Raw genomic sequence first — 18,765 nt, forward strand, 5'->3', positions numbered from 1 at the left:
GGGCGTAACCCAACATGTTGCGTATTGGATCGGCGCGGAAGCAACCCGACAAATTGTCTCAGCAGATTGTGTGCGTGTTGAAACGTGATTATTGTGATTGTTCCAATCTCGGCTCCGGGCTCAATCGCGCTGCCGCGTTAATCGCAAAATGGCGGTTTTGAGATAAACGCGGGAAAGACATTTTTACATATTTGAGGAAGATGTTTATATTTTATAGCCGTTTATACTTTATAGCCCTTGAAATCTATCAATAAAATTGGAAAAAAATACAAGCTTTACAAAGATAATTATCTTATATTTCATAAATTAGTACATATATCCATTAATAATGCGTATTATTGCGTTGAGGTTTAGCATCAGGCCAGGCATCAACGTGACGTGCACACGTTGTGGCAAGCAATCGCGGAATGAAATTGTGTCATCAGATTGAGGGTTGGATGAATCGTGAGTAGAGAACGCTCAATCGCGACTGCAACAAATTGTTTCAGCAGATTGTTGGTTGTGTTGAACCGTGAGTAGGGCCTTTAATTCCGTGAAATGCCAAATGCTCAGGCCAAATGGGTCCGGTGATTAGTGTTGCCGCTCGATAGTCCACTATCGATAGTCTATCGATTAACTATCGATAGTTGGGGAAAAGCAATAGTATCGATAGCACTATCGATACTATCGATAGTGTCGATACTATCGATAGTATCGATAGTCCTATAAGCGTAAATACTATCGACACATAGCAATACCATCGATAGTATCGATACTATCGAAGCTCAATATCGAACGAACTATCGATACTATCGATAGTGTCGATACTATCGAAGCTCAATATCGAACGAACTATCGATACTATCGATAGTGTCGATACTATCGATAATATCGTCCCATCGATAGTGACCTTTTTCTCGATAGTATTGCTTTATCAATAATATTATAGTGGATGACAGAGAACTAGATGTTTGGTTATAATACTTTTCAAGTTATCTATTGGCGCTTTGTACAATCCATTTTTTTTAGTTCGTTAATTCGTAATCCAATAAGCCACGTACATTTGTGCATAGTTAGTGTCTTCTAATTTAAATTGACACATTATACCAAGAAATCGTGAACAATACTATTGCACAATTTACTATTATCGATAGCTCAAAACTATCGATAGTATCAGTACTATCGATAGTATCGATTGTAGTTGCAATATTCAGTAGCAATAGTATCGATACTATCGACAGTATCGATAGTATAGCAACTATTGGCAATCAATACTATCGATTTTATCGATACTATTGCAGTTCATCAATAGTATTCCATGATTAACGCTATCGATAGTATCGATAGTATCGATAATATCGATACTATCGATAGTGCTATCGATATTCTGACTTATTTTCAAGGTCAACTATCGATAGTCAAACTATCGATAGTTCGGCAACACTACCGGTGATCTTTCATTCAATAAAATTGTCATATCAGCTGTCAAATGGTCAAAACTAGATGTAAATACCTACCTAAGTACTTTTTCGATTATAAATTATACATAAAATAAACTATAATTTATAAATATAAAAACATTAAGCATTTAAGAAATTCGGTTAAGCAATACCATAGGGTTACGGTGATACAGTATAAAGAATAATACCTATTCAAGATATTTCAAGTAATAACCACCAGCTCAGAAAGCTTACTCACATAAAATAAAAATCTAAAAGCTCTATGTTAGATCTATACATATTTCCCCTTTTTTTTCTAAACAATAAAAAAATACTTATTATGTGTGTATTAAATTGATGTAAGTTTAAGGTATTTGAATTAGAATGTAGTGAGTTCATGTGAAAAGTGAAATAAAAATTAAGGTTGATAAATTATTTTGTAATATAATTGAAATGTCGAGCAATTCTCTATTATTTTCTATAAATAATGAAGGTAAAGTGTACGCTCTGTCAACCAATGGCTCTTGTTGGAGGGAATTTATGTATCTTGGTCTGGAGTTCAAAACATTATCAGCTGTACCCCACTTCCTATGGGCAGTCGGAGGTGATCGCCAAATTTACTTACATGTTCATGGATTGGAAATACCAATTAGAGTGAAAGAAGAATCTTATGAAAATGAACGTTGGCTACCTCTGGAAGGATTTAGTGGTAGGATGTTACCTACAGACCGTTATCACTTTTCGTCTCAGGATGGTACCAAAGACAGATCTATTGACTGTATTAGATTGCCATCTATGGCTTGGCAATGGGAAGGTGATTGGCAACTTGAGCTAACCTTAGATGGTCAACCATTAGACCATGATGGATGGAGTTATGCAGTTGATTTCCCAGCTCAGTTTGGACCAGTCAAACAGTGGAAATCTTGTGTAAGAAGAAGGAAATGGATAAGGTATAGAAAGTTCAGTGCTATGAATTCTTGGTGTGCCATTGCACCTCTTCATAAAGATCCAACCCAAGAACCTTTTATTGATGTGAGTATTGGAGGTAATCATATACCATATTCTTCTCCAGGGTCTTTATCTGTCTGGGCTATCACTGCTCAGGGAAGGGTTATGTACAGATCTGGAGTAAGTACTACTTCACCTGAAGGATTAAAGTGGATAAATGTAAGCATTCCTCCAAACTGTGATATAAAGCAAATTTCAGTTGGTCCAACAGGTTTAGTTTGGGCATTGCTTTGGTCTGGAAGAGCCATTATACGAAAAGGTATTACTAAAGATTCACCAAGTGGAGAAGCGTGGTTGGAAGTCAAGTCTCCCAATGAAGCAAAATTATCTGTTATATCAGTTGGCCATAATGTTGTGTGGGCTGTGAGTTCAGATACAAGGGTTTGGTTCAGAAAAGGTATAGATGGCAATGCTGCAGGCACTTCTGAATCAGCTGCTATGGGAAGTGGATGGCTAGAGGTGAATGGTAATATGGTTCATATTTCAGTTGGTATAAATGATCAAGTATTTGCTATAGGAGGTTCAAACAAAAGTATATATTGGAGAAGTGGTATTACACCAGCTGAACTTACAGGCAAGAGATGGAGAATGGTTCAAGCTAATATGCAAGTCAGTCGAACATCCAGCTCAGCAAGCATTATCTCATCTGCATCAAATCAAAAACATCAAAGTTTAAATTTACTTAATGAAAATACAACTGAGCTTAAATCTAATATTAACTTAAAAAATTCTTGGGAAGAATCACACTCTGCTCCCATAGAGAACACTCTGCCCCTTAAACCTTCAAAAGAATTAAAGCAAAAAGCAAGCATGAATGTAGAGAATATAGATTTGACTGGTAAAAGCTATGAAACAACATTGAAAAATCCTAGAGCTTGGAGCCCTGTTCGTAGTGTGGGTTCTGTGGTTGGAATGGAGGCTCAACCTGATAGTGATAGCAGTGTATTTGATCTGGATTCTGGCATGTATTTTGATGAAGAAGTGAGTCAAACAGCATGGGGTACATGTGACACAGCATGGAGCTTTGTTGACGCAGGAGCTTGTCTTGTGGATGCCATACAACCACCTCACTGGTTTACTGATTCACAAAATGTGCACAATACAGACATAGTAGCCAGATGGAGATTTCAAATATTAGATGATTTAAAAGCAAGAAATACTTTAAACATTGATCTCACCAAGTTTGGTGTAGCTATTGAAGAAAAGGGTTGGACTCGTAGTTGTGAGGCAAGATTAGTTAATATAAATAACTCTAGTGAAGACTGCATAATTTCACTTTACTGGCATTCTTTAGAAAATACAGGAACACTATCAGTATTTCAACCCGATGGTACAATAAAATTTATCTTCAATTTGGGAGAGGTTACTAGTATTACTACATCATCTGAACCAGGCAACCCTAGAATATCAATTACCATCCCTACACAAAATACACAAATTTTAAAAATACAGTTTATCTCCGAAATGGAGCAAGAAGAATGGCTGAATGTGTTGGTTGATATCACATCACAAATACATGGGGTGTCCGGAAGACCTTCAGTCTGTTCAATCTGGGTTGTTACTAATTCAGGAGATGTTCTCAACTGGGATCCGGCGCCAGCACAATTGATGGCTGAAAAGAGTGGTAGTTACACTAAAGAGTTTCAGGTGTTCGGGAAAGACATACAAAAGGGATTTATGACAACTCTGCACAACAACTTTCCATCAGGCAGTACTCTTAAAATATCTGGCTGTTTGTTTGATGATATAAGCCGGTTTCATATAAATTTACAAGGACCAGAAATTCAAAAACAAAGGCATAAAATTGAAAGTGAAGTTACGGAAATACCATTTCACTTTAATATGCGATTTGATGAGGGTGTAGTTGTGTGCAATACAAAGAAATCTGGACAGTGGGGGGTGGAAGAACGTTATCAATTGCCATTAAAACCAGGCCAAGAATTTACCATAAAAATGATTTGTGATGATGCTGGATTTACTGTCATTGTAAACGAGGCAAATTTCTGTTCTTTCAAACATAGACTAAGTTCGGAAACTATAACATCAGTATTAGTAATGGGAGGTTTGAAATTGTACACTATGGAGTATTCTTCTACAAGTGTTATAATTGGACCTGATGAGATGTTTTGGCAATTAATGGGCGGCTTTTTACGAAAGGTTGAATGTTGTTCAAATACTGTGGTATGGGGCATATCCCATGATCATAGAGCTTGGGTTTATACCGGTGGTTGGGGTGGAGGAACATTAAAAGGTAAGCAGTTAAAAAAACAAAACAAAATTATTTATTTATTTTACATTAGTTACTTAATATGGTATGGGAACTTCACAAATACAACTTCAGAGGCCATCCTCCTAAGGGAACGTATGTTACGATCCACCCCTCCCTCCTTCAAGTTTTTACGTAGTAGTGACAAAATGATTTTCAATCATTTAACAAAAGAAAATCATTTGTAAAAAGTTATAAAAAGAACAATTATTTTATGTTTAATATTATTAATATTCATGTCACACGTCTTCAATGAACTTATTCCCAGCGTCAATCCACTCAGATACATCATTGATCACGGGAGCAGTAGTATCAAGAGTTTCGTCAGGCTTGGTCATTTCCTCTTTATCGACGGTTTCGATATCTAACCACTTCACGCTTTCTCCCATATCACACAAAACTTCGAGTGGTCTCTTATAGAGAACGCTTTATGCAGCGAAATAGACTGGTACTTAATAAAAATCTAAGTCAACCCCCCCCCCCCTTTTCTCTCGTGACTGATCGTAGTATTTTGAAGACCTCCCCTAAACGGGTTACGTTGTATGGGTAGTTTCCCTAAGTTGTATTTATTAATTTACGTAAATAAGTTTTTTTATAGCATGTACTGTGTAGTACTGCCTACCTATTTTTATGTTGAATGGGATGAATTATTATGATTGATTTTTTATAGGTCTTGGCAGTAATGAGGGTATACACTCTATGACAGACACTCAAACATATTGCGTTTATGAAAATCAAAGATGGAATCCCTTAACTGGATACACTTCAACTGGTTTACCAACTGATAGATACATGTGGAGTGACATAACAGGAAAGCATAAGCGGACCCGCGAGCACACTAAATTACTCAGCAGACATTGGCACTGGGTACTTATTTCATTACATAGAATTCCACTTATCTGATAGCTCCTTTTATCTGACTCAGCAGTTAATTTTATCAATTACCTTATTTTGAATGTTTTAGGTATCAACAGTAAATAAACATTAAACATTTATTATCATAAATAATTATTTATGTTTGAATTATTATTATTCAATTTCCAGATATCGGAGTGGATGATAGATTATAGCACTCCCGGCGGTGTTGATAGTGACGGATGGCAATACGCGACAGACTTCCCAGCGCCTTACCATGGCAAGAAAATATTCACAGATTGTGTACGACGGCGGCGTTGGTACAGAAAAGCTCAAATTCACACAGAGGGACCCTGGGTTCGCGCGGGTTCTACAGCTCTACTTGATATATCATTATGGGTAAAAAAAAATCAAATATCACGGTTCCTTTATGCATAGAAGTCTTACATGAATATGTTAAATATCCAATTAAAGGCACAAACTAAATTATATTTAATTTTTAGGCCAATGACAAAGAAATATCTGTATGGGCTGTCACATTGGGTGGAGACGCCATTTATAGAACCGGTGTTACCGCAGCAACTCCTGCTGTAAGTTAGCCAACTCAAGGATACCAACTTTATGTTGATTTAGTGATTTAGATTGTGCTGCATTACAAAATAATATATTTGTTATACCTTGAAATAATTGCAGGGACTCCATTGGGAACACGTAAATAGTCCTCAATCCCTCATAGCGATAAGCACATGCAACAATATAATATGGGCTGTCGGGAGAAAAGGAGAGCTTTATTACAGAGAAGGTGTGACCAAAGAAAAACCAGGAGGTGCAAATTGGAGGCTCATCGAGGCGCCTAAGTGTAATTATCCTTATGGCCAACATAAGAACGGCATTGGCGCTAAGCTGGTTTCTTTAACCATGTCTTCAGCCTGGGTCCTCCTCGCTAATGGGATCCTGGCTGTAAGAACTGATATTTCACCAATGCAACAAGGTGGCACGCATTGGAAATATCTAACAGGTGATTTTAAACGACTTTTTGTCCAACGATTTTTTTTTTGACAAGACAAGCTACTCGGCATACTCGAAAAGGCATAATATATGAAAGTGCCAATGTCCACCTGCATTTTTTAAAATAAAAACAAGATCCCTGTGATGTAAACAAACCTATTATCTCAATTTACATTGGCATTTCGTTTAAAATGTGTTGTTAATAGCAACGTTTTCTGATTACAGATTGTGATATAACATACAAGCACGTGTCGTGTATGGGGCAGGAGGTGTGGGCGGTGCGAGCGGACGGCACGCTGCACCGGCGGCTCGGCGTCACCGCAGAAAACGTGGCTGGTATCGCTTGGCAGCAAATATTAAACATTCCTTTAGTTTATGTATCTGTGAGAGGCTGATTTTAATTTCCTTATTTGCTCATATAGATATTATAATAATATATAAATATGTTAAGTGTATTCTAAATTCTTTATTTAGCTTTCGCGGTTTTTTTCGCACAAGCAATAACAATAATTATAGTAGGTACTTAATATTTATTAAGAGAAAGCTATTTACTTTTTTCCGTAGTTTTATTTTCAGAACTGTGTTTGTCTTATTCGTATTGTAATAATTATTGTGAAATAGTGATATATTTAACTAGCTGCTCCGCGCGGTTTCACCCCCGTGGCTCCACTCCTTTTGGTCGTAGCGTAATGATATATAGCCGACCTTCCTCAATAAATGGGCTATCTAACACCGAAAGAATTTTTCAAATCGGACCAGTAGGTAGTTCCCGAGATTAGCGCGTTCAAACAAACAAACAAACTCTTCAGCTTTATAATATTAGTATAGATTATTTATTAAATAATATATTCTTGATATTTTTAAACTGTTTGTTTCTCCTACGCTTATACATTCTTATAATCTTCTTTTTCCCTTATGTTAAATTTTTGATTTTATTTGCTTTTAAAATAAAATTCACCGGTAACGTTTTAAAAATAAGTATTTTTTTCCTTCTCACGTTAAAAGTTAATAAGATGCAATACGATGTCATATCACACACGCTAGTCGCAACCTATTTGATCTAAATTTATAAAATTGTATTTCTTGTCGAGGCTTGCTACACTTTTTTTATTATATTTATGTCTGTATTATAATTTAAAAAGACTGTACAAGGTATTTCGTTATGTCTTCTGATGATGGAATTTGTTTCTATGGTTTTGTACTACTAAGTTTTTACGAATGATTTGTTACAAAGACAAAGATCTCTAGTCACGTATTAATTAGTTCTTGTATTCCATGTCATATTTTTATAGATTTATTAGACGAATTGTATACTAAACTTGCAAGTCGCTAGTGCGCTTAAATGTTTTATGGGTGCATTGTAAGAAAAATGAGTATCGAATATATTATGTATATCCAAAAATTGTCTTTTATTTGGTGTTATTCCTTTAATACGAAAAAAGGCTTACGGAGTTTTTTTTCGTTTTGATTTTTTTATAAGAAAGTAAAAAAAAATCGTTTTATAGAACGATGTTTGTGTTTAATTATTTTCATTTATTTCATAAGTATTAAACAATATACCTACATACATATGAATTTATAACGACCTTGTCTTGAAGTCGGTTAAAAATTAGAAGCTTTTATCGCCGGACGACCTATTTTTTCCGACACCTATTACAAATGTCGTTTGTATACAAACATTTAAAATAGACACAAAATCCTTACTTATTAAGTTTGTTTGAGACATTTAATCCCTAGTATATTTGACTCTAACGATCGACGCAATATAAGTAGGGTGAAATTTTTACACATTTTCGTCTGTTCGATTAACTCGGTAGGTAATCGAACATCCGGTGATGTGAAAAGCAAATTTTCGAAAACCTTTTAATACATGGTTTAAGCTATTGCATAGCTTCTATCGCGGGCCTTGAGCGCGGGGACCAATCCAGAAATTCCGTAACGAAAATAAACCTCACGCTCCCCACTCCGACGGGCACGGAGTAGTGGCTTGAAGGCATGCTATGCAATAGCTTTACCACGGCAGTCCCCGAGTGCCATACGTCTTTTTTTTTCATAATTATTATCGTTTGTATCCTTTGAGTAAAATTTTTAAACTACATTTCTGCTACAGGCTACTTCCCACATTACCTATCAATGTACAAATTCAGCGTCAAACATTTACTTTCCAATTATAATAATAATTAATCAGTGGTGTTGTCTTGCTTTGTTGATCCGACTTTAATTCAGCCGAGTAAGGTTGGATTTATTTTCTTGTATGTAATCCAACTATATTATATCTTATTTAGGCTATAAGTTTGTTTTTTTCCACTTGATTTTGGATAAACACATTCAATAACATATTTTTAATAAATCCAATCGGCGCATTGAGTTTCAATGAAAGAGCGTGAATAAACTCAAAACTGTGGCTAAATTCTCTTCAATTTATTTCCTAGCAAACAGAAATAAATGTTTTAGACCAGTTTTAAGTTCAACCTAATTACGACACGTAGTAAAGGCGCAATTCGTTTTCGTCAAAAAAATTATCTTCGATTAGAAATATAATAAAAGCTCTAGTGCGCTCTTATTTGCTGAGATTTTTGGCGTTAAATTGATATCTAGTTGCTATTGCTGATTGAAGGTTGCGATTTGCGAAACATACATAGGTACTCAGATAAAGGAACTGCTATGGACTAGGGGTCCTTCTAATACTTATGTATGTATATTATACTACTAGCTGCGCCCCGTGGTTTCACCCACTTGCGTGAATGAGTTTTTCCTTTTAATCCTAATGTTTCTTTGTAAATATTGGTATAATCTATACTAATATTATAAAGCTGAAGAGTTTGTTTGTTTGAACGCGCTAATCTCAGCAACTACTGGTCCGAAAAATTATTTTGGTGTTAGATAGCCCATTTATCGAAGAAGGCTATAGGCTATATTATATCATCACGCTAAAACCAACAGGAGCGGAGCAATACGGGTGAAACCGCGGGACACAGCTAGTATTTAATAAAACATGTCCAATGGAAAGATGTATATTAAAAAACAATTTTTTGGCCATTCTTTAATGTGTGAATCTAAACACAACAATTGTCGAACTTTTTGCATACAGTGAAGTTTTTACAACATATAATCTAATTCATAACGAATAAAATGATTATTTGGATCGTTTTGTATTCGCGGATATCCAGCTACAAGGGCATCTTGACCACCAATATACAAGGTGTTGTAAATCTTCCAGTACACATCGCGGACTTTCCTTGCCGGATGGAACAAACCCTGAAAATAATTATTTCAATAAGTCACCAACATTTCATAATATTAAGTCATAAAATTTAAATTTAGGAAAATTTTAATCCTTTTGTCAATATTTCTCCTAATTATTGACAGCATTATTCTATTTACAATTTTAATGATGAAGCCTAAAAATTCTTTCATACAATATTTTTTCACAAACAAACCTGTAGCGCATATTGCAGTATCTTAATAGGGCCCAAAGCGACTCGCATGCCTTCAACCGCGTCCATGAAGGCTTGTACAAGATGTGGCGACGTCTCAAAGATATTCGGCCACACGTGATTCAGCAAATGTATGAGAGCGTCTTCGCAACCAAACCCGTACACTCCCAGCGCCATGTGCTTAATCGCAGCACAGGCTGTTTGACGATGGACAAGATCTCTGGAATAATTGGAACATTTATTATTGAAGTGAAACTTTTTTATCGGGGTTGGAAAAAAAATTAGTGTAACATTTTTCCGTTACGCGTGACATTTTTCCGTAACGCGCCATCTTTTTCTTAACCCTACCACGCGTGATTCGACGTATTTCTGTAAAGTTGCATAAAGTGAATTATTTTTTGAAAAATAAGGTCATAAAGAAGTTTCACTTCTTACGTGAGTACACTAGTACACGCACATTTTTTTTTCTTCGCATTATCGCTATAGTGTATAAATATGCATTAACGCGTTTTTCGCATGATAGAAACAAAAAAACTTATTGCATAAGAGAGTTTTTCTTAAAGGTAACATTTTTATTTTTTACCTGTCCATTGGGTAATATTTTTTTACCTGTCCATTAAAGCGTCCTCCAACAGTGGGCATACAGCATAAATGTAATCTTTTCCCATCTCCCCAATGTATTCAAACAAGAAGGACAACGACTTGAGCACACCATTTTGTACATTCAACTCTGGTACTCTGTACTCATTCATTAAAGCTGGCAATACTGTGAACGGTGAACATGTTTCCGCTACAATAGCGATGGCGACTGTTGTACACACCCTGAAATTATTATATCATTATGCATTGTGTGGCAAAGCTATGTAACGTATAAAGAAATAAAGATTATAATAGAATATAATTTTCACACTAAAAAAGACGTTTTTATTTTAAATTTCAAATCAATTTCTGAAATGCGACTCAAAACTGTCCTACTTATGTATATGCTGACAGTAAAGCAAATTTCACTCTATGAATTGTTATCATTGCCTTACCTATTCTGTCTCTCCTGAACTTTCAAATTGTTGAGTAAAGTTGCCAAAACGTCATGCGGACCGATAGCCTTAGCGATATAACCGAATGTGTTCACCGTCGCTCGTCTGATCGCTTTCTTGTGCGCTTTCAACAATTCCAGAAGCTCAAAACATATCCTCATCCATTCTCTAGCGGAAACGAATTCCGGTCCTCTATCGGCGATACGACCGACTAGATCAATGCAGTTCTCTTGTACCTTTTCATGCCTGTAAAAATAAAGTTTATTGAATACGACATATATTTTATTGAATGACACTAAAATACCTAATATTCTTTAGATACATGACAAATTTTTGAATATACTATAAAAACAGTCCCAGTAAATTAAAAACAATGTAAATAATAAACTCAACTCACCTATTTTTTAATATAGGCGTCAGTCTCGGAAGTAAATCTTTGATGGGTGGCGTCATTTTTGTCATTCCGATAACATTCACGATAGCTTTCAATGCGCCAAGTATAGATCCCAATACTTCGGGATACTCTTCTCCTAGGTATTCATACAACACCACACCAAGATGGCCCATCAATTTTTCCTAAAAAAATTAAAAAAGTTATAATATATTTCAACTCAAAGAAATTTAAGTGTTAATTTTGTCGGGTTTAGAAGGAAAACTCACTTCCTGGCACGTTTTCATTACAACTGCAATTCTGGATATAAGATCCGCGGCCTGTTGCCGCACCTTCGCCGACTTATTGTTCATTCTCCACAAAATGATACCACAGATCTGTGGTAGATATGGCTTCACTCGTTTTCCTAACTGATTTACTATTGTACCAAACCCATTCAGCATTACCACATCCTAAAACATATAAATATCGAATCATTAGCAACCTATTTAAGTAAAAATTAAGAACAGAAAAGACAATATTTGGTTGATAGGTTATTCATATATATTACCTCAGTCGTCTGTTCTTGAAATGCGTAAAGTATACCGTCAATAAGAGCTTCTTCGAGTTTTGAGTCAATATCTGCTGCTCCAAGGTTGGCAAGAATCTTTTCAATGGACTCCATCACCATCTTTCTGTATTGTTCATTGTCGTCTTTCAAGTCATCTACAATCCTGTTAATGATTTCTGATGCACCAACCTTAAATAGATTGCTTATTGTTTAATATAAGCGCACAAAAATATATATGTTATATATTATATTACTAAGCTAAAGTAAAGCAAAGAGTGTATTTCTGTTTGAAAAGCGATTTATCAAGGAAAACAAAAGGCGGTATAACATGGCATTTCGACTAATAAGAGCCGAGTATGTAATGGGATAAAAAGGAAAAGAGAAAAATATTTTTGAGAAAAGATATATTCAATGGGTCAGCTAGTAATGATAAACTATACTCACTTTATTCGCAATTTCTACAGTCGTATCAACCAGTTGGCGATAGTTACGTCGGTCGAGAGCCATTCGATGATTCCAAAAGTGTTTGAAGAAGTGTGGTAAAATTTCATCCATAATATATTGTGGTTCCACACCATCGGTACCGCAACATTGTTTTACGACCTATAATCATAATAGAATTCAGTGAGACAATTGCCGTAAGACAACAAAGACAAAATTTGAAAGTCAATACCCACCTTTAATACAATTTTCTTCATTTCCTCATCGGGCGACTGGAACTCACGGATAAGGATAAGCATCACTTCTCGAGTATAATAGTTCGCGTATTCAGCGTCCATAAGTGGGATGAGATAACCGATGGCCTTCAAGAAAGCAGCTAGACCTTTACCACGATGCGTCCTGATACCCTTCCACAGGGGTTTGAGCACGGAGTCGAAGGACTCGATACCGTACGGCGTCGCCGCTTCCGCCAACGCGGCACTCGCCAGAGCTGTGATTGTTCTCACTTTCTGTTGTTCATCTACTAAACCTATAATTAAAAAATATATATTAGTGGCTGCCCCAGCAGTTTATCGTATTAAAAAAAACATGCTGACTTGGTGGTGCCATTCCCGAGTTTTACGCTTACCAGTACATATAAATATAAAAATGAATCGCCATTTTTATTATATTGATAGACTTGTTCTTTTCAATGCTTTTCTTTTCAAATGTAGTGACAAATAATAAATGAGATATGAATTAATTAAAATAATCTTGTCATGACATACCATGTTCAATAATCTCCACCAGTGACTTGAGATGTGGTAAAATAGCACAGCCCATGAGAATAGCAATTTGTTGTACAATCTTTATTCCTGTGTGCCTAGCTTGCCAAGACTTCTTTGATCTACACACAGCCTTCAAGAAGGGCAGGAGTGACGGGATACCTAAAGACATGAAACAAATAAATATATTTATATATTTTAATCATTTATAGAAGCAAGAATTAATAAGTCTATTTACCCAATGCAGATGCGACAACAGCAAACGCCCTAGCCGTCGTATTTCTCACGTATTCATCAATGTTGTCAATATCAGGTCTCATTGTAGAAATCATAGTAGCAAGCCCAGCTGCTTTTGCTAAGTTCGATATAATCTCACGTCCCTCAACTCGAGCATAGTAGTCTTCATCAATCAAAAGCGGCTCTATGACCACCAAAATCTGTAATGAACCAATATTTTAGTACCCTCTAAAAATTAAAGAATTTGATCTACCAAGTAATAAGTATGCTGCTCGTATATGACAAAAATATGTTTAGAAAACTTACTTTGTGTACATAGGGTCTCACTAAATCATCTAACTTGTAAAGGATACGATCAATGACTTTTACAAGTAAATGTCTCTCTTGATCTTCAAGTGTGGGACTCATAAGAAGTGGTAGAATTTGGTTAAAAAGCGGACCTGCGCCAAAGTCACGAGCTTTGTCTGTAATTTGCCGAAGTGCCGCCTTGCACATCGGAGGAGTTCCGTTCTGTAATTAGAAAAGCAAAAAAACTTTTATTAGCTAACACATCACCAAAAAACGCGTTATAGTTTGTTAAGTTTTTGATGAATACCATTATATTACACGTTTTTATATTACATTGATTAGTATATTTGTAATTACTGTTAATTTCATGTTTGGATAGAACAAAATATATTCATATGCATAAACAATCACTCACTTTTATCTTGAGCAGGAGCTTCATGATCTTGCGTTCCTTGAGCTCCTCGGGCGAGAGCGTGTCCTCGTCGACGTCAATGAGCAGCTTGTCGAAGTACTGCGCGTCTTCGGGTTTCATGAAGGGCAGCTGCTGGGAGCCCTTGGGCTGCGGGTCCAGCAGCCGAGCCGCCGCCGCCGCGGAGCCCCCCACTTCCTCCGTCTGCATGAAAAAGCCGATTGGGGTACCAGCCAATGGGGTAGGCGTGGCGGTCAGCTTACGAGCCGGCGTCCGTATCGGGACGTAACCTGGGCAACAATTCGACAAGTAAGAACGGACGCCGCGGAAACGATACGCATCGATAGATTACGCAGTACAGCGACTGTATTTTTTTTAAAGCGCAACGCGTAGCGTTTCCGACGGCACTACACTTTGACATCATTCATCTGAAAGAAAAATTTCTTATTTAATATCGATTTGCAAGTTCGAATTCGAAAGCACATGTATGCAATGAACACCATGTATGTGTATCCATGTGACGATCGAAGGCGTAAAAGCCTTGTACCCTGAAACTAAATTTTGTATTAATTACTCGACTGTTGTACAGAGAGTTTGAAACTTAAAAAACTCAACCTAAGAAAAGCTTCACCCAAATAGATATGCACTTACCGGCTGGAGGTGGCAAAACCTTGTACCCAGGTGGGAACATGGCATCGAGTTCTTCATCTGTATAGGGCCGATTTCGTTCATCTATTTCTTTCTCCCATCGATATGCTTGCAATTGTTCTGGAGTCATTGCAGCAATGTGGCCTGGTGTTGGTGTCGCCATGGCCATCGCTTTGACTCCGACTGGGGTAGACTAAGAAGGTAATAGAATATAATTAGAAAATAAATACAATGATATGACACTATCAAAAATATAGTACATATTTTGATCAAACAGGAATATCTTAAAAACACAATCAAAGAATATATTTTTACAAAATACTTACACCGCCTGGAGTAAACACAGGTGTATGCGGTGTGGGCGTGGCATGAGAGGGCGTAGCATGTGACGGCGTAGCGTGAGACGGCGTAGCGTGAGAAGGGGTGGGCGTAGCGGCAGCCGGCGTAGCGCCTGGTGTTTCATCCCAACGAGAACGACGTTTTGTAGCTGGTGTGGGAGTCTCTTGAATTGTGTCCACACCAACACCTCGATCTGTTCTCGGCGTTTCAGCCCAACCGCTGCTATGTCCAGGTGTTTCTGTTAAACAATTAAAACATCAAAATTAATATTGATAAAATTCCTATAATAACACTTCTAGCGAATTCAATTTGCTACATATATATAACATGTTGTTAAGGTCCAAAAAAATATATATATTTTATTTTATTAAAAAATTATTATGATAAATGAAAAAAAAATTATTTATAATGCTTATTTAAAAGTTATTAACATAAATTAAATTTATATTTTATATGTTGGTTGAATACACTGAAAAAATTACATGATCAAAAAGAAATATAATAATTGTTAATATTTGCGTGAAATTATTCGTAACTAAAACTATAAGCACATTCTCACACAATTCACGCAAACACCCACCTCTATCAGTCTTGGGCGTCTCGTCCCAGCGGTTCCTGCGCGACGCGTGGTGCGCGGGCGTCTCGCGGCCCGGCGTGGCGTGGCCGGGCGTGGCGTGGCCCGGCGTGGCGTCCCACACGCGGGCGGAGGGCGTCGCGCCCGGCGTCTCGCCGCCGCGCCCACCCGCGCCTGGTGTCTCTTCCCAGGCGCCTCTCTAAATTAGTATCATTTTTTAAAGACAGTAATAATTGATGGGACCACCTAGTTAGTTTAGAAGAATCTGTGATAGGAGGACCCGCTCTTCCTTAACTAAAGTAGAACATGAAAATCATTGCGATCAATCATGAGCTATGAGACATTAAAAATGATTTCCTACATCAGGTGAGAAAGGGAAGAAATCAACTGCTGCAGGTGTTGCCACGGCACAATGATGATAGATTTTTTTCTAAACTTGTCAATTCCTACATTTTAATCATTGTTAGCTACTTTGTTTTCAGAAGAAGTATTCTAAATTTATAAATTACCTACTGACAATGAAGAGACAGGAACAACAAACTGAAAATTGAGAACAGGGATAGAAAACAGATAGTTGTGTAGATTTTTTCTAAGCTTCTCATTGATTGACTTGCCAAATATGATACAACTAAATGATGGACTAAGTATGACTAGATGTTTCTATTATTCCTTTAAGAATTACAATACAGTAGTTACATGAGTTTAGATTTTAGACTTTTGAAAGCGGATCATCAAAGATGTACCTCATTTTCCCATGATGGAGTAGCTTGAGAGCTTGGTGTAGCTGCAACTACAGGTTTCTTGACAGTTGGTGTTTCTTCTGAGCTTTGATCCCAGCGCCCTTTACGCTTAGCAGCTGGTTTAGCAGCTTCTCCATTTGATTGAGCAACTGGCTTTAAGGTGCCCTCACGTGCCCTCTCTAGAAGTTTCTTTCGTAACTAAAAAACCAAAGAATTTCTAATTTATTAAACCTTACATGTAATGTAAATCACAAATGGTATATTTTTTGAGTTTTATTTTCAATAAACATTTAAAGTCATTGTGGTATTTTATACTTGAAGATTTTATAGTATACAATAATATAAAAAATTCCCTGTGAATCTTTAATTTTCCCACATTTATATTATTAAAAATTTCCACATTTTACTTTTTTTTGTATCTATAGAAATTTATTAATATATTTATAACTTACTTCTGTTTCTTCTGCTCGAAGATACTGCTCTTTCATAATTTCTGTATAAGTTCTGGATCCAACATCTGGTGTCTTGCCACCTAATAAATTAACAAATATTTTATTAAAATTAAGTAAGGAAAAAATAATAATAAAAAAATGGTATTCTTCTTACCCTCAGCGAAAGGGTCAACTCTCTCAGGAGATATGATCATCCTACGCCTCTTCTGACGGTATTCATCTTCTCTATCTGCAATAGTTGGCCGTCTTTTATCAGCAAATGGATCATAGTCCTTATCACTCTGAAAATGAGTTATGTTATTATAATTTAATTGGCAATAAATGCTTCAAAATAATTTTACAATCTGAGTAAGAATATACATTTTAATGATCTTGTTTTTCATATTTATTTTATTTACTCTTAAACTGTTTATAAGGCATAAATAAGTGTTTAAAATGGAGAAATCATGGCTACCTGTGCAATATCATTTAATAATGATGCGGGGGCAGTATAGCCTGGCCGTTTTTGGGTAACTGGTACATTCTCTACATCTTCATCCTCATTTTCATCATTGGCAGCAATTGAGGTCACATAACCATCATATCTGGATTTGCCACCTGGAGCTGAGTTATCATATATATCACTGTCATAGTATGTCTCAGCTAGTGATACACCTTTGCCAGATCCATTTTCAGGCAATTCATTTTTCTTTGCTTGTATTTCACGAATCTGAGCCTCAATAGCTGTAAGAGATAAGGAAAAAAAACATATTTTATTCTACAAAACAGTAACTTAATTATGTTTGTTATATACCTATCTATTACTATTTTCAGCTAATAATATCTAGGCAACTGATATATTTTATTCAGGGCTATTGACTAAAATAACCTTATTATTTTTCAATATATATATTTATATCTTCCCGCAATTGGAAACATAGTTGTGTTACTTTAACCAATATCAGATAAGTTTATAATTAAATTTAAACATTCTTTATTTATTATTTGCAGATACAATAAAAAATTACAATAAAGATTTAATACGAAAATGGCTGGCGGGTGGGGTTGGAAAGGCAATAATAGAAGGTTACCTTCGTGTGTTCTCGGTATTTTGTCCATTTTACCTTCATATATTCATACTCTAAGCTAAATTTCTTGATAATTGTGTTTCATATGCATAAAGTAGTGTTATTCTTCTTTGATATCCTTAAAAATACACAAATTGAATGCATACGCAACAAACCAAGCGGACTACCATAGATGATAGACATGGATAGACACGCCATAGACTATAGACACCACAGACCACAATAGAATATCTATTATGGTGCGTACAGACCGGCCCAACGAACGCCCTACGATGGGTGGATGGCACAGGTGGATGGATATATTATAATATTATAACGTTCGTCCGCGGTGTGCTGGAGAAAAAAGTTGGCACAGCCGCTCACATGAACGCACCGTGCACATAGGAACGCGCCCACTGCGCGAGCACGAAAGTTGCTCGGACTCGTGCTCGGAGGCATGCATGCTTGCTACCAAGAAGCTTATATCTAATACACTGGAGATTGCACTATGACCATTGACTTGTCACAAGAAAATATAACCTTGAATGACGTCAGTGTTGTTTTTTGTCTCTTTCTGTGGGTGACCACACTGGTTTCTATATTCAGGATTTTTCGAAATACAAAAAACTAAAAATCATGGTCTATAAATAATAACGACATATATTTTTAACAGTATTAATTATATTATAATATTACTGGCCATACTTTATAGGTACATACAATTTTAATTGGTATAGAATGATAGTTTTAAATAACTCTTGGCTACAAAGCCTGGATATGAACCGATATATAGCATTAACATCCTTTGTAAATAGAGGAAAGTTGTGTTTTGCATCAGATGCTGTTTACCAAATTGTAAG

The 18,765-nt window shown here is 36.3% G+C and overlaps 2 protein-coding genes across 2 annotated transcripts; one reads left to right on the top strand and one right to left on the bottom strand.

Moving 5' to 3' along the window:
• Positions 1-1,453: 1,453 nt before the first annotated feature.
• LOC123691206 (tectonin beta-propeller repeat-containing protein) lies at positions 1,454-7,275 on the top strand. Its single transcript, XM_045635500.1, has 6 exons — positions 1,454-4,677; positions 5,363-5,559; positions 5,737-5,946; positions 6,051-6,137; positions 6,241-6,565; positions 6,781-7,275. The coding sequence occupies exons 1-6, from the start codon at positions 1,872-1,874 to the stop codon at positions 6,948-6,950; spliced, it is 3,795 nt and encodes a 1,264-aa protein (XP_045491456.1). The 5' UTR covers positions 1,454-1,871; the 3' UTR covers positions 6,951-7,275.
• Positions 7,276-9,553: 2,278 nt separating this feature from the next.
• LOC123691185 (splicing factor 3B subunit 1) lies at positions 9,554-18,098 on the bottom strand. The gene is made up of 21 exons (XM_045635470.1): positions 17,930-18,098; positions 17,314-17,582; positions 17,014-17,140; positions 16,860-16,939; positions 16,411-16,605; positions 15,674-15,866; positions 15,081-15,331; positions 14,758-14,947; positions 14,113-14,396; positions 13,716-13,919; positions 13,411-13,609; positions 13,176-13,334; positions 12,645-12,937; positions 12,412-12,570; positions 11,968-12,156; positions 11,687-11,869; positions 11,424-11,602; positions 11,027-11,272; positions 10,602-10,814; positions 9,996-10,212; positions 9,554-9,813 (listed from the first exon to the last, which is right to left on the bottom strand). The coding sequence occupies exons 1-21, from the start codon at positions 17,955-17,957 to the stop codon at positions 9,655-9,657; spliced, it is 4,017 nt and encodes a 1,338-aa protein (XP_045491426.1). The 5' UTR covers positions 17,958-18,098; the 3' UTR covers positions 9,554-9,654.
• Positions 18,099-18,765: the final 667 nt, after the last annotated feature.

Source organism: Colias croceus, chromosome 4 (genome assembly GCF_905220415.1).
Source record: "Colias croceus chromosome 4, ilColCroc2.1".
Lineage (NCBI taxonomy): Eukaryota > Metazoa > Arthropoda > Insecta > Lepidoptera > Pieridae > Colias > Colias croceus.